The sequence below is a fragment of the Xenopus laevis genome, chromosome 2S (assembly GCF_017654675.1).
Source record: "Xenopus laevis strain J_2021 chromosome 2S, Xenopus_laevis_v10.1, whole genome shotgun sequence".
NCBI lineage: Eukaryota > Metazoa > Chordata > Amphibia > Anura > Pipidae > Xenopus > Xenopus laevis.
The window spans coordinates 165,997,462-166,013,601 of record NC_054374.1 but is presented as its reverse complement, the minus strand read 5'-3'; the positions used below and the strand labels follow the sequence as shown (position 1 = coordinate 166,013,601).

Here is a 16,140-nt window from a genome sequence, read left to right as displayed (position 1 = left end):
AATCCATTTCTCAAAAGAGCAAACTGATTTTTTTATATTCAATTTTGAAATCTGACATGGGGCTAGACATATTGTCAATTTCCCAGCTGCCCCAAGTCATGTGACTTGTGCCTCCACTTTAGGAGAGAAATGCTTTCTGGCAGGCTGCTGTTTTTCCTTCTCAATGTAACTGAATGTGTCTCAGTGAGACATGGATTTTTACTATTGAGTGTTGTTCTCAGATCTACCAGGCAGCTGTTATCTTGTGTTAGGGAGCGGTTATGTGGTTACCTTCCCAGACCACTCCAACTTGCAGTACAGCAGTTAAGAGTGATTAAAGTTTAGTAGAGCACAAGTCACATGACTTGGGGCAGCTGGGAAATCGACAATATTTCTAGCCCCATGTCAGATTTCAAAATTGAATATAAAAAAATCTGTTTGCTCTTTTGAGAAACAGCTTTCAGTGCAGAATTCTGCTAAAGCAGCACTATTAACTGATTTTTTTCCCATGACAGTATCCCTTTAAGGCATTTCCCAGTGATGCGGAAAACAAGCGAGGAGAACATTTACCTATGGGGTATATTCGCCAGCCCCTCCAATTGGCTGTAGTTGTAGCTGATGGAGCTGCAGAAAGCTGGCCTGGACTGATAGAGGGAGGATTGTTGTGATGTGACCTAGAACAAATGAAATAAGTTAAATTATGTCACTGAATCCAGTTAACGTTGGCTCTACTTATTAACAAAATAATAATTCATTTGCATTGGCACATGACTTTTGTTGAACTCTTCACTTCTGTATGTATGTATAGTATTATTATTATTATTTGTATAGAGGGCAAAGCACTGTACAGCAAAACAATAAATTAGTAGCACAAACAGGGTGTCTGCAATAATAATTACAAAAATACAATACAAATAAATATGAAGTACAGTAACAATAAAGATTAGGTACTTAGTGTCAAGGAGACAAAAGGATGGCGGCCCCTGTCCCGTAGAGCTTGCAGTCTAAACGGGAGGTTCATTTACATACACAAATCAGGGAATATTAAGTACTGCAGGTTACAGTGTGTGACACATATAAGTGCCAATTCCCAGCTGAGGGGTTATACAAATGCTCCCAGAGGGAGTCTTTGAGTTTAGTTCTAAAGACACCAAGGGAGGATTTCCTCTGGAGAGATTCAGGAATAGAATTCCAAATATAAGAATCAGCAAGACAGAAGGTTTGATGCAGAAAACACCAGTAGTAGTGGGGGGTGTAACCAGGCAGTTGCTCAGAGAGGAGCGGAGGTTTTGGGGAGGAACGTATAGAGAAACAAGAGATGAGATGTAGTGAGGTGCAGAGGAATGACGGGAAGGTTTTGAGGAGAAGTTTATAAGTTATTCTTTGATTCTTTCATAATAAGAACTTCAGCAGGGGAGGGGCCTGTAATCTCTTGGACGAGAGGAGGAGAATTCTGGCAGCAGTGTTTCATACAGACTGTAGAGGGGAGAGATGGCAGTTAGGGAGGCCAGTTAGTAGAAGGTTACAGTAATCTAGTCGGGATAGGATGAGAGCATGCATGAGCGTCTTGGCTGTAGCAGGTGAAAGAAAGGGACAGATTTTGGCAATATTGCGTAAGAAGAAGTGACAGGTTTTGACAGTGGTGTTAATATGATCAGAGAAGGACAGAGAGGAGTCAGTGATTACCCTGTTGACTTACAGCATGCGGAGTTGACAGGATTAATGAGCCATTAATAGAGATAGTAAATGGGAGAGTAGGACCAGGCGTAGGTGGAAAGATGATTAGTTCAATGTTAGGTTGAGTTTGAGGTGGCGCTGGTTCATCCAGTTGGAGATGGCCAGGAGGCAGTTAGAGATTTGAGCCTCTATCTCAGCTGTTAATGAAGGGGTGGATACATTTATTTGGGTACATCAGCATACAGATGATAACTAAAGTCAAATGAGCGGATGAGATCCCCCAAAGACAGAGAGTACAGGGAGAACAACAGCGGATCAAGTACAGAGCCTTGCGGCACCCCCACATTAAGTGGAACTGGAGATGAGGTTTTGTTATCAGAGGAGACAGTGAATAATCGGTTAGAGAGGTAAGAAGAGAGCCAAGATGCAGCCTGGTTACAGATGCCAAGTAAATACAAAATCTGCATCAGGAGAGAGTGATCAACTGTATCAAATACAGATGATAGGTCAAGGAGGAGAAGTGACCTTTGGCTTTGGCACCTGAAGATCATCTGCACAAAGCTGATTGCAGAGGGTCCATCAGATTATGGTGTGTTTAAAGTTAGCGATATGGGAGAACACAATACATTCTAGGAGTTTCTCACTTGCTCTTTACTTATGACAAACCAGGCACAGTAGTGCAGTCACCTAGTAACAAAGTTGTTGAGGTTGGAAGTAAATGTGTCCGGCAAGGTCAACCCGCTAGAGGTTGAACACAAAACACAAGAGCACACTGGGTGTCTTGATGCCCATGGAAAAAACCTTTTAGATCCAAATCCTCCTCTCTGCCAGGAGCAGCACTATGTAGGGTCATTAAGTAGGTAGGCATTTAGTGCCCCAAAAATAGCACAATCACTTTAAACTTTTCCTATTTATTTAATGCAGCAAGTGTAAGTGCGGAGAGAAGGCCTTTCAGCATTTCAGATGCAACGAGAAGGGAAACCTGTTCAAGTATTATAGTATGACGCTGATATTAAACACTCCATATATGATGTTGCTGATATTATCACATACCTTTTCTTTATGATGTGCCACGCCTTGTAGTGGGGTGATGGAGACTTTCACCTGGCCCTGACACTGCCCAACAAAATCCACAATATTGTACCAGCCGCAGATTGTCTGGAAGCCAGAAAGGAGCGGCGAGAGATCCACAGAGGCGAATCCCAGAACTCTCTCCACATCTGTGGGAAGGAGGGGGAGCAGGTCAATCTGGGGTAACTGCAATCTGCAACTTTCATAGTACCCAGAAAATCAGTCTTATTTATAAAAATAAAAACTGGGTAAATAAATAGGCTGTGCAAATTAAAAACATTTACTAATATAGTTAGTTAGGCAAAAATGTAATGTATAAAGGCTGGAGTGAGTGGATATGTAACATAATAGCCAGAACACTACTTCCTGCTTTTCAGCTCTCTAACTCTGAGTTAGTCAGTGACTATAAGGGGGGCCACATGGGACATAACTGTCCAGTGAGTTTGTAGTTGATCCTCAGCATTCAGCTCAGATTCAAAAGCAAACTATTATGACCCATTTGGGCCCATCTCAAATCACTGATTGGTTACTGCCTGGTAACCAATCAGTGGAAACCAGGAGAGCTGCAAAGCAGGAAGTAGTGTTCTGGCTATTATGTTACACATCCACTCACTCCAGCCTTTATACATTACATTTTTGGCTAACTAACTATATTAAAAAGTTTTTTATTTTGCACAGCCAATCTATTTACCCAGTTTTTATTTTGATACTGAACGGTTCCTTTAAAGAGCCTTGTCCTTGAATGATTACCTGTTTTATGCCAGACTTTGAAAACTAATCTTTGCTGTGGGTCCAAGAGCAGTTCTTTATGGAGTCTAAAGAAAAGAAAAGGAGACAAAATGTCATGGGATAATAACATTCTGCAGCCAGAGAGACAGCAGTATAAACAGAGACTATGGGTAGTGGGAGAGTAGAACTTACCTTGCTTGGTGCTGGAAGTTCCATAACGGGGCGTCTGTATTTGCTATGACTGGGGTACTTATAGGCTCACTAGTGCCGGCCACAGGGAAAGAAACACAACAACTTGGAGTCCCTTCTGTTCTCTCAGTTAGAGGGGTCCCTGTAATGTGAAGAGAGCTGCATATTATTCCATTTAAATATTGTTCCATCAGATAACCATTCACATGGAAGGTATCCAGTATAGTGGATGATCCTTCACACCCCTTTTATACGTTTTTTGATCTGCTGCCATCTAGAATGAGATATCGTAGCATTTGTGCATGTTCAACCAGGTTTTGTAACAGTTTTAACCCTCAAGCTGTAAGACTTTTAAATGAGCAACTGCTCTTAAATTTGCAGGTTTTTTTTTTTTTTAAAGGGGAACTATCGCAAAAATTAAAATGTAATATATTAGGTTTAGATCCACCTTTACCTTCAACTCCCATGTGCAACCCCTTTATGAGGGACGGGATTAAAAACAGAAGCCTAAAACATTGAATTTCTTTTAAAAGACCAGATAGTTAAAGGGGAACTATCGTGAATATGAAAATTTAAACTTTCTAAATACAATCAATTAAAAATTCTGCATTGTTTCTGAAATAATCAAGTTTATCTTCACTTTTCCTCCATCACCATCTGTTTCTCTTCATTCTCTCTTCATGCAGCAGTTGGGTGTCAGATATTCACTGACAGTTAGATCCAATATATCTTATAGGGGGGCTCCTTTCCTAGCAGATGTATTAGAGCTCACTCAAATAACTGATTCCAGTACAAACAAAGTCTAACAAAATAACTGCCTTTTGCACAAATTCTGCATGTAGAGAGACATGATGTCTGGTGAGTTTAATAGAGTGACCTCTAATACATCTTCTAGGCAAAAGGAGCCCCCCTATAAGATATATTGGATCTAACTGTCAGTGAATATCTGACACCCAACTGCTGCATGAAGAGAGAATGAAGAGAAACATATGCCGAGAGAGGAACAGTAAACAGAAGCTTAATTGTTATAGAAACGGTACAGAATATTTGTGTTTAAAAAATTTCAGTACGAGGAAGCTTATATCACATTTTCATTTTCACGATAGTTCCCCTTTAACTATCTGGTCGTTTTATAGAAATTCAATGTTTTAGGCTTCTGTTTTTTAATCCCGCCCTCATAAAGGGGTTGCACATGGGAGTTGAAGGTAAAGGTGCATCTTTAGGTATGGGTTGCTTAGATTGCACATATTATGGGTTGTGCACAATAAATGCACTTTATTATTGGTTGTGAGAGGAGGTAACAGATATGTACTTTATTGCACAACATAGTGATGGTAATAAAAGTAGATCATGTGAGTTGTGGTTATATAGGCACACAAATAGTAACTTATATTAGATACAATTAGGCACAATTATTGTACTTTATAGTAAGGTCGGTAGTAGATTTTAGATAAGGTGTGACTGCACAAATAAATGGCACAAAAAATAAATAAATACTCTTGTATTAAAATAAGTTTCCTTTTTCTTTGTATTTTCTTGATTTATTCTTGAAGTGTATACCGAAATATGTTTTGATTTTCAACAGAGTATATGTTTGTATGGGAGTATGTGTAATATGTATGTGGTTTGGTGCGGGAAAGGGACTTTGCAATTTTATCTCATGATGTATGAATTTCGTTCAGAGATGAGAATAAATATGACTAATTCATCATGTGCCTTCATCCCCTACTACTAACATCAGGCTAATGTCTGAACTGGCATTTATGCACCTACACTGGAATTCCATTGTGATTCACCGGAACTAAAGGCACTCCGGCTGAAACAACCCATACACAGGGCTACATTTATACCTTCTCTTGCTAAAAAGGCATCCGGCACTTTATGAAATATAATCTCTCTGTCGCTACTATTGCTTGTGGGAAAAACTCACACAACAAGATGGCCGTAAGTGCTTAGCTCTGGTTGGGCAGTTTGGCAGATTTTGACAATATTGCTTGACCATCTGGGCAGAAAGACCTGACACTAGAACAGATAGTTCTGCAGCCAGCGCTGTGCAATATGTTGGGGCTCTAAAATGACATTTTAATAATAATAATAATAATAATAATAATAATAATAAGTCTTGCCATCCTGCTGGATAAACGTTTATTGGCCCTGATGGAAAATTTTCTTTTGATGGCTAAAAGGAAGAAAAGTGGAGTGGCACTAGAAATCGAATCGTAGGATATCATAGGTTGTGGTCCCGTGTATGGCCAGAAACCATGGGATTCAATGTAGTTAAAGGATAAGTAAAACTTCAAAATAAGTGAATGTAAAATTGATGAGGGGGCTAGTCTAAGCACCTTTGCAATGTACATTCATTATTTATTTTGTTTTTATTCCAAGATATTAAGGGATACATGTACTGTTTATATGAATTAATTTTGTTACAACAGCGCCACCTGCTGGTCAGTTTCCCACCAGTCTGACCAGCAAGTAGTCAAGGAAGTTGTCAGGAGAAAGAAAGAGGCTGATGTTCTTCTGCTTAGGAATAAAATTAGAAACCTTTCTCACATCTTTCCTAAACAGAAGAACATCAGCCTCTTTCTTTCTCCTGACAACTTCCTTGACTACTTGCTGGTCAGACTGGTGGGAAACTGACCAGCAGGTGGCGCTGTTGTAACAAAATTCATTCATATTAACAGTACGTGTCCCTTAATATATCTGAATTAAAACAAAATAAATAATGAATGTAAATTGCAAAAAAGTGCTTAGAATAGCCCCCTCATCAATTTTACATTTACTCATTTTAAAGGTTCACTTATCCTTTAATAGAGTTGGCACCCTGTCTTTATGACAGACTTACCTTTTAAGCTCAGATGCATTGCTCGTTCAACCACAATGTTAGCAGCAAAAGTGTTCTCTAAGTCTACATCATCCATGGGCTGTTCTTTTGTATCCAATAACGGCGTTTCAGTTTTTGCCTCTGGTTTATCTTTTTTGCTGAGACCGTCTGGTTTCTCTTCATATCTGTCCGGAGGGATAGGACCAGCCTCCTCTTCTTCACTCTGGCTTCCCTCCTCAGCGTAGCTCAGCCTTCGGGTAGAGTTCGATGGGTGATAAGCCGAGCGAAGAGCAAGATGCACCCGAACTGCCGCTCCCCACAGACTGGAGACATTGCGCTTAAACACAGGATAAACTCCTGGTGTGATACAAATGGAAACAAAATAAATTGTTACTTAAATATTTTATTTACAAATCTCCCCTAAGATTATTTAACGCCCATCCTCATCATCCAGACCACTGAAAGGTGCCCCCTTTCCACCAAACTTGCTGCCAAACGCAGAGCTGTGTAGTAGAGTTGGCGTCATCCATGTTGTTTGCATCAGAAGCAGACTGAAGCTTCACAGCGGTTTTCATTGATATTGCTATTCCAAAACAGTTGCAATTGGCCTTTATTTTTCATATGTGTGTGTTTTTTTTATTCTCATTTACGCTAGTAACCAGGATCAGCAGACTGAAGACCAATTGAAAATTGCCTTAAAGTGAATTAAATCTTCATGGTATCATAGGCCTCATTTACAAATGCAAGAAATTTTACACACACTTTCATCTGCACAAATCCCTTACAACACATGCCTAGCACCAATGCACTGGTTGTGCCTTCTTTGATAAATGACATGCAATTATGTAAAAGATGTAAAGCACAGTGTGCAGAGGTGCAAAAAAAGACAAATAATTCCTTGAGGAGTTCCCCGTGTGTTGTCACATTAATGGGGTTATAGATGCTGTGCACATTAGTATGTTTTGGTAACACGGAAAACGATTTGCACCTGCATTAGAAAATGGCGCGCAAGCTTTAAAATAAGTGAATGTAAAATTGATGAGGGTGCTATTCTAAGCACTTTTGCAACTTACATTCATTATTTATTTTGTTTTTATTCCAAGATATTAAGGGATACATGTGCTGTTAATATGAATGAATTTTTTTACAACAGCGCCACCTGCTGGTCAGTTTCCCACCAGTCTGACCAGCAAGTAGTCAAGGAAGTTGTCAGGAGAAAGAAAGAGGCTGATGTTCTTCTGCTTAGGAATAAAATTAGAAACCTTTCTCACATCTTTCCTAAGCAGAAGAACATCAGCCTCTTTCTTTCTCCTTGACTACTTGGTGGTCAGACAAAAGTGCTTAGAATAGCCCCCTCATCAATTTTACATTAACTTATTTTTAAGGTTTACTTATCCTTTAAACTAAAATCCTGGTGAAATTGCATCGTGCATATATAAAGAATAAAACTTTTTGGGTTTATGGCAATATGTTGCACTGCCAGAATAAACGAGGCTTCTTGTTTCTGCAGCACGCATTGCGGGCAGACATGTTACATACAAACCCATAAAGTTTTTTTCTTTATATATCCACGATGCAATTTAACCAGGATTATAGTTTAAAGGATAAGTAAACCTTAAAAATAAGTGAATGTAAAATTGATGAGGGGGCTATTCTAAGCAGTTTTGTCTGACCACCAAGTAGTCAAGGAGAAAGAAAGAGGCTGATGTTCTTCTTCTTAGGAAAGATGTGAGAAAGGTTTCTAATTTTATTCCTAAGCAGAAGAACATCAGCCTCTTTCTTTCTCCTGACAACTTCCTTGACTACTTGCTGGTCAGACTGGTGGGAAACTGACCAGCAGGTGGCGCTGTTGTAACAAAATTCATTCATATTAACAGTACATGTATCCCTTAATATCTTGGAATTAAAACAAAATAAATAATGAATGTACATAGCAAAAGTGCTTAGAATCATCAACAGAGAGCCTAGACTGAAAACAAATGGGTGGGACTTCCTAAGATAAGGGGTGGGGTTTGAGCAGACTTGGGTGGGGTTTGAGCAGATCTGGGTGGGATTTTGAACAGATCTGGGCGCGCAGATAAGTTTACCGGTTCCTATGCTTACTTACAGCAATCCTGGTTGTAGGAATACTGAATGATGCAGGATACTTCAGTAAAGACTGTTGCATATGGAAGGACTAGACTGAATATCTCCATATCTCTATAGTAGATATAGTATGGAGCATCTCCTGTGCCCTTACCCTATGAGAGAGCAGCATGGTGTCCTTTATATATTTTATTGACAATGTTTTACCATACAGAGCACTTACCACTGACTGTAAGAGTCCTGGAGGTATTTTCTGAAAGAACTTTAAGATCCACATATGCAGAGCCAATGAGTCGGTCAGTATCCTGGGGTCTTGGCCCACTGGTGTCCTTCCCATAGGAGCGCCAGACCTGAATCTCCATTCTCTCCTCCCTCAGGTACCACACAAGCGGCTGGTGTTTTATCAGCTCTACATTTTCACTCAGATCAAACATCACCGTGGCCTGCTGTCCATCTTCTGATATTCGGGGCCTTCTGAGGGGGGAGCACACAGCTTCTTTATCATAGAACTTGTAGCGCAGGTAACAGTAAGTGCTTTTGTGGAGATGCTTGTGAGCCGCCAGAAGCAGGCAGTGCAATGGAAGCCATATTTTGGGAATACTAACAGACAGGTTAACCAGATCTTCCCTTTTATGCCACTCATCTGCTTCAGTTACAATCGCTTCATGAAAATCGTCATTATACTCGTTCCACCCGAGGCCTCGTGCTACTTCTAAAACACGATCTCTGTCCGAGTGATGCGCAAAGTGTATGGAGAGCTCCAGTCCTCCTACAACAGAGTGGAGTATGGTGGAGCTGCTGGGAAGCCTGGAGTCCTCTGGAACTGTAACCGGGTACCAGCCACTTACACCTAGGAGACAATGGCCAAACCTTCAGCAAGTACAGTCAGCAGGTACATACCCGAGACACTTGGTCATACCAAATATCAGGAACCAGATCAAAGGGCTGTCAGATTACATTGTTGGATATGATGGCATTTAGCAAAAATAGGGAGAGAAATCTTTTGCGAGAACACACTGGGGCTCATTATAAACAGTAGCTTGTTTATATAAACTATAGTAGTACTTATCTGTTATCTACTGTGTATCCTGTGCTTGAATGGCTGCCCCCATGGCTACACAGCAGCTTGTTTATATAAACTATAGTAGTACTTATCTGTTATCTACTGTGTATCCTGTGCTTGAATGGCTGCCCCATGGCTACACAGCAGCTTGTTTATATAAACTATAGTAGTACTTATCTGTTATCTACTGTGTATCCTGTGCTTGAATGGCTGCCCCATGGCTACACAGCAGCTTGTTTATATAAACTATAGTAGAGTTTCTGAAGCAAAAACACCGGTTTTACCAGTGTATGGCAACACTACATTATCCATTTATTCCTTTAAAAACACTTTCATTTTTTGATGTTACTGTTTCTTTAACTTCTTATGTAGCTTGGCACAAACTGGACCATTGTAACCAAAGTGGTGCAGGTAAAAATAAAATAGTTTATTTAAGGAAAATAGATCTCAAAAACCTTATACGTTTCATGCCAAGGAAGGAGCCCTTAAGGAGTAAAATTTGGCCCAGAGATGCTAAGAACCACTAGAGTGCCAGTTAAAATTATTTTAATGGCCTTATGGGTAATTTGCATTGGATTTATATACAAGTTTTTCTTACACAGCTGGATTATAAAGAAAAGCAGGGTGTAATCTAAACATGATGCCCAATACTTTCTGTTCTTCACCCATGGTATTTGTATTTCTGCACTTGAATAGAAAAACATTTTCAGATGGAGATTACCTGATCTCTTTGTGATCAGCTCTTTGCATGGGATCCTCACCATTCCCAGATGGTAGTCACGAACTGCTTGGGGTCTTCTACTGCCAACTAGGATTGCAGGAAAGGCATCAAAATTAGCATGACAATTAAACTCGGGTGTCTGTAGACTGTCAGAAAATACTGGCAATTTACATGGGGGGGGGGGACTAGTGCGACACAGATGACAGTTTTATTTAAGTGTCAAACATAGTGGGCATAAACTTTACAATAAGGATTATACGAACATTAGTCAGTATCATTGGCTACATTTCCCTGTACAGGTAGGAGATCCGTTATCGAGGAAACCCGTTATCCAGAAAGCTCTGAATTACAGAAAGGCCATCTCCCATAGACTCCATTATAATCAAATAATCCAGATTTTTAAAATGTATTTCCTTTTTCTGTGTAATAATAAAAAAGTCGCTTGTACTTCATCCCAACTAAGATCTAATTAATCTTTGTTGGTTAAGTAAACCTTTAAAATAGGTGAATACAAAATTGATGAGGAGGCTATTCTAAGCACTTTTTCCCCTGAAGAAGCTGTAGTCACGGCGAAACGCGTAGGGCAGCATAGGTGGACAGTGGGGAAGTAGCTCCCAGTCTAAGAAGGGAGGGGGCATACTAAGCGCTTATTATAGCCTACTTGTAATTAACTCAAAAAAGGCCGGCTAGCAGTAGCGAGCATCTGATACCCTCATCTTTCACCTAATGTGGCTTTTATATTTTATCTGTTTATAAGGCAATAGTCCTGCACGGCATGAACTTTGAAATGCAGCGAGTCAGTTTACATTTGTGGTGTCTTGTGTGGGCGTGGCCCGTGGTTGTTACTATTTTTAATCAAACTAATTAAAGGTGAAGTTTTAATTAAAATATCGATGTAGTCACACTTTGCTAATCAACTAACTGGCTTGCATTGGAACTGGGGAGTGTACACTGGGTCAGTTTCCCACCAGCCTGACCAGCAAGTAGTCAAGGAAGTTGTATCCCTTAAAGGGATACTGTCATGGGAAAAACATTTTTTTCAAAATGAATCAGTTAATAGTGCTGCTCCAGCAGAATTCTGCACTGAAATCCATTTCTCAAAAGAGCAAACAGATTTTTTTTATATTCAATTTTGAAATCTGACATGGGGCTAGACATTTTGTCAATTTCCCTGCTGCCCCTGGTCATGTGACTTGTGCTCTGATAAACTTCAATCACTCTTTACTGCTGTACTGCAAGTTGGAGTGATATCACCCCCTCCCTTTTGCCCCCCAGCAGCCAAACAAAAGAACAATGGGAAGGTAACCAGATAACAGCTCCCTAACACAAGATAACAGCTGCCTGGTAGATCTAAGAATAACATTCAATAGTAAAAACCCATGTCCCACTGAGACACATTCAGTTACATTGAGAAGGAAAAACAGCAGCCTGCCAGAAAGCATTTCTCTCCTAAAGTGCAGGCACAAGTCACATGACCAGGGGCAGCTGGGAAATTGACAAAATGTCTAGTCCCATGTCAGATTTCAAAATTGAATATAAAAAAAATCTGTTTGCTCTTTTGAGAAATGGATTTCAGTGCAGAGTTCTGCTGGAGCAGCACTATTAACTGATTCATTTTGAAATATTTTTTTTCCCCATGACAGTATCCCTTTAATATCTTGGAATAAAAACAAAATAAATAATGAAAGTACATTACAAAAAAGTGCTTAGAATAGCCCCCTCATCAATTTTACATTCACTTATTTTAAAGGTTCTCTTTATTCACATGATTTTCTAGTAGACTTAAGGTATAAAGATCCAAATTATGGAAATATCCATTATCCAGAAAACCCCAGGTAACAAGCATTTTGGATAACAGGCCCCAGCACAATACACCAGCAAAGAGTGTGTCTAAATTTTGCTGTACATGAGACAGTGTAAGAGCGGCACAAAACCTACCACAGTTCCACCTCACCTGAAGCAACATTCTGGTGATGAATGGAAAGGACAATCTCAGAGAAGTACAGGACCTCTGCAAGGCTGCAGGCCTCTCCATTACTCCGTTGAATGACCATGTTACAGGGGAACTCCGAGTGGTGGTCAAATTGTGGGCAGAAGGTACGAGCAACAGTGCGAGTGTTTCGCACCTCCACATCAGGCAGGAAAGCTGGGTGTATAGTGGCATAGGCATTCACCCCAACGTCTGCGCTGTACTGGAATGAGGCGTCCTGCTGTGCCACCAATCTGCAGGAAACAATTCTTAGACTTAAAGGGATACTGTCATGGGAAAACGTGATTTTTTTAAAAATACATCAGTTAATAGTGCTGCTCCAGCTAGTCAGTTTCCTAGCTACCCCCAGTCATGTGACTTGTGCTCTGATAAACTTCAGTCACTCTTTACTGCTGTACTGCAAGTTGGAGTGATATCACCTCCCCCCCCAGCAGCCAAACAACAGAACAATGGGAAGGTAACCAGATAGCAGCTCCCTAACACAAGATAACAGCTGCCTGGTAGATCTAAGAACAGCACTCAATAGTAAAATCCAGGTCCCACTGAGACACATTCAGTTACATTGAGTAGGAGAAACAACAGCCTGCCAGAAAGCAGTTCCATCCTAAAGTGCTGGCTCTTTCTGAAATCACATGACCAGGCAAAATGACCTGAGATGCACCTACACACCAATATTACAACTAAATACACTTGCTGGTTCAGGAATGACATTTTATATTGTACAGTGAATTATTTGCAGTGTAAAAAGTGTCATTTAGAAATAAAAATCATGACAAAATCCCTTCATAGACAGAAGTTTGATGCTCTAACAAAGCCGTACCTTGGCAGTTATTATCCCTAAATCCACTTAAATTCTGCAAAGAATATTCTCTTTCAAATGTTTTTATTGCCCCATTCTAATTGGTTTTAAGGCTGGGCCTCTCGGCTTCTTCACTGGGAACCCCTATAGGGCTAAACCATGCAATCGCTGCCATTTTAATAACTTTTTTGCAACTTTTAGACTTTTGCCTGAGCACATTTTTTTTTAAAATTGGGAACCGAGCAGAGTTTTAACACAAAAAAAAAAAAAAAAAAGAATGAATTCAAATCAGACTTACTGGGCAGCAGCCTGCAAACCTGAAGCTCGGTGGATTTGTACAGAAATGGAAACCATCCGAGTAGCCAACATTCCCACTGGGTTCCTCACCGAGCGTCTGTAGGTCATATTCACATTTAGTAAACCTGAAACAAGAATCATTAGTTATATGGCTGATAGGGAATAAGTAATGACATTTAGGTTTGCTCTCAGGGAAGCTCTGGGATATTTTGGGTGGTTACTGGTCACCTGAACAGTGTGGGGGAAATTCTGCAGACTTCTCAGTCCTTGGTACAAGGGGAAGACTGAACGCTTGGATTCCCACGTCCTCTCGATGCTGCATAGTCACCATGGCACACAAGCGGGATAAAGGCAGCAGCCCCTTAGCAACCATCTGGTCTCTAACGTTGGGATAATAGTACCTGCAGTTAATGAAACAGTACATCATATTAAACTACATGTTATATAGGGAGGCTTCAGATGAATTTAAACTTCTCAAAGTTTATTTTTGTCCTTATTTTTTTTTTTTTTTTTTTTTTAGGAGATTCTTCAATGAATTTTTACTGGCCACAGTTTTAAGACACATAATTTTTTTTCACTGGAAAATACGTGGGAATCTTTTTTTCCCCTTCGTTAATTCAATTATAAATACACATAGAATAAGGTGCTGATGGTGGAACCTTCAACAAGCGGTTTATGTACTGTAAGTTGCTCCTTGTACCTTCGCAGATTTGACTATACCATATAACACTTGAGGGCAGATGTATCAAGGGTCAAATAGGGAATTCGGGCAAACTTACGCGCTGGCGAATAGTCGAGCGATCGAATATTCGATCGAAGGATTTTCATTCGATCGAATGCCTTTTTATTCGATCAAAAATTTAGAAAAGCAATTCGGTAGGTTTAATCTGGCGAAGTAGGCAGTTGAATGATTTTTAAAAGAGACAGTACTTCGACTATCGAATGGGCGAATAGTCGCAGCCTTTTTTCGCTCAATCTATTCAAATCATTCTACTCAGGCGAATTAACGCCAATTCAATAGTCGAGGAGCACAAAAAACTCCTCGAAATTTTTTTCCCTCTATTCATTGACCCGAGTTTAGTGAATGTGCCCCATACAGTCGTATGAAAAAGTTTGGGAACCCCTCTCAGCCTGCATAATAATTTACTCCACTTTCAACAAAAAAAAGATAACAGTGGTATGTCTTTCATTACCCAGGAACATCGGAGTACTGGGGTGTTTTCTGAATAAAGATTTTTAGTGAAGCAGTATTCAGTTGTATGAAATTAAATCAAATGCGAAAAACTGGCTGTAATTTTGCTAATTTGAATGCATGTAACTGCTCAATACGGATTACTGGCAACACCAAATTGGTTGGATTATCTCGTTAAGCCTTGAACTTCATAGGCAGGTGTGTTCAATCATGAGAAAAGGTATTTAAGGTGACCAATTGCAAGTTGTGCTTCTGTTTGACTCTCCTCTGAAGAGTGGCAGCATGGGATCCTCAAAGCAACTCTCAAAAGATCCGAAAACAAAGATTGTTCAGTATCAGGGTTTAGGGGAAGGCTACAAAAAGCATCTCAGAGGTTTAAACTGTCAGTTTCAACTGTAAGGAATGGAATGAGGAAATGGAAGGCCACAGGCACAGTTGCTGTAAAACCCAGGTCTGACAGGCCAAGAAAAATACAGGAGCGACATATGCGGAGGATTGTGAGAATGTTACAGACAAGCCAAAGATCATCTCCAAAGACCTGCAAGAAGATCTTGCTGCAGATGCAGGTGTATCTGTACATCGTTCTACAATTCAGCACAATTTGCACAAAGAACATGTGTATGGCAGGGGGATGAGAAGCCCTTTCTGCACTCACACAAACACACTCGCTTGTTGTATGGAAAAGATCATTTAGACACAGTCATTTTGGAACAAAGTGCTTTGGACTGATGAGACAAAAATTTAGTTATTTGCTCATAGCAAAAAGCGCTTTGCATGGCGGAAGAAGAACACGGCATTCCAAGAAAAACACCTGTTACCGACTGTCACATTTTATGGAGGTCCCATCATGCTGTGGGGCTGTGTGGCTAGTTCAGGGACTACTGGGGCCATTGTTTAAGTCAAGGGTCAGATGAATTCAACCCAATATCAACAAATTCTTCAGGATAATGGTCAAGCACCAGTTACAAAGTTGAAGTTCCGCTGCAGGAACAGTGACCCTAAACTCACTTGGAGATCTATAAAGACATTTATGCAGAGGGACAAGTACAATATTCTGGAGTCCCCCGACTTGAATATCATGAAAAATCTCAGGAATGAGTTGAAGCAGACTGTCCATGCTCGGCAGCCATCAAATTTTACTGAAATGGAGAGATTTTGTATGGACCAATGGTCAAAAATAGCCACATCCAGAATCCAGACACTCATTAAAGGCTATAGGAGGCGTCTAGAGGCTGTTACATTTGTAACTAAGTATTGATGGAATATCTCTGTTGGGGTGCCCAAATTTATGCACCGGTCTAATTTTGTCATGATGCATATTGCATATTTTCTGTTTTATGTCACTGCTAAAATACTACGGTTTCCATAAGGCATGTTATATGTTAAAAGGAAGTTGCTACTTTGAAAGCTCAGCCAATGATAAACAAAACTCCAAAGAACTTTTTCATATGACATACACATATACACATATACATATATACACATATACATATATATATACATATATACATATATACATATATA

The 16,140-nt window shown here is 40.0% G+C and overlaps 1 protein-coding gene across 1 annotated transcript in view; it reads right to left on the bottom strand.

The window, feature by feature from the left end:
- The window catches only part of c2cd3.S (C2 calcium-dependent domain containing 3 S homeolog), a 51,315-nt gene that overhangs the window by 15,085 nt on the left and 20,090 nt on the right, over positions 1 to 16,140 (bottom strand). The window contains exons 19-28 of the mRNA XM_018250436.2: positions 13,653 to 13,825; positions 13,426 to 13,549; positions 12,293 to 12,561; positions 10,339 to 10,425; positions 8,778 to 9,404; positions 6,491 to 6,826; positions 3,649 to 3,787; positions 3,478 to 3,542; positions 2,710 to 2,876; positions 550 to 653 (exon numbers count right to left, since the gene is read on the bottom strand). Coding sequence (XP_018105925.1) covers positions 550 to 653; positions 2,710 to 2,876; positions 3,478 to 3,542; positions 3,649 to 3,787; positions 6,491 to 6,826; positions 8,778 to 9,404; positions 10,339 to 10,425; positions 12,293 to 12,561; positions 13,426 to 13,549; positions 13,653 to 13,825 — 2,091 coding nt within the window. The remainder of the gene's footprint in view (positions 1 to 549; positions 654 to 2,709; positions 2,877 to 3,477; positions 3,543 to 3,648; positions 3,788 to 6,490; positions 6,827 to 8,777; positions 9,405 to 10,338; positions 10,426 to 12,292; positions 12,562 to 13,425; positions 13,550 to 13,652; positions 13,826 to 16,140) is intronic.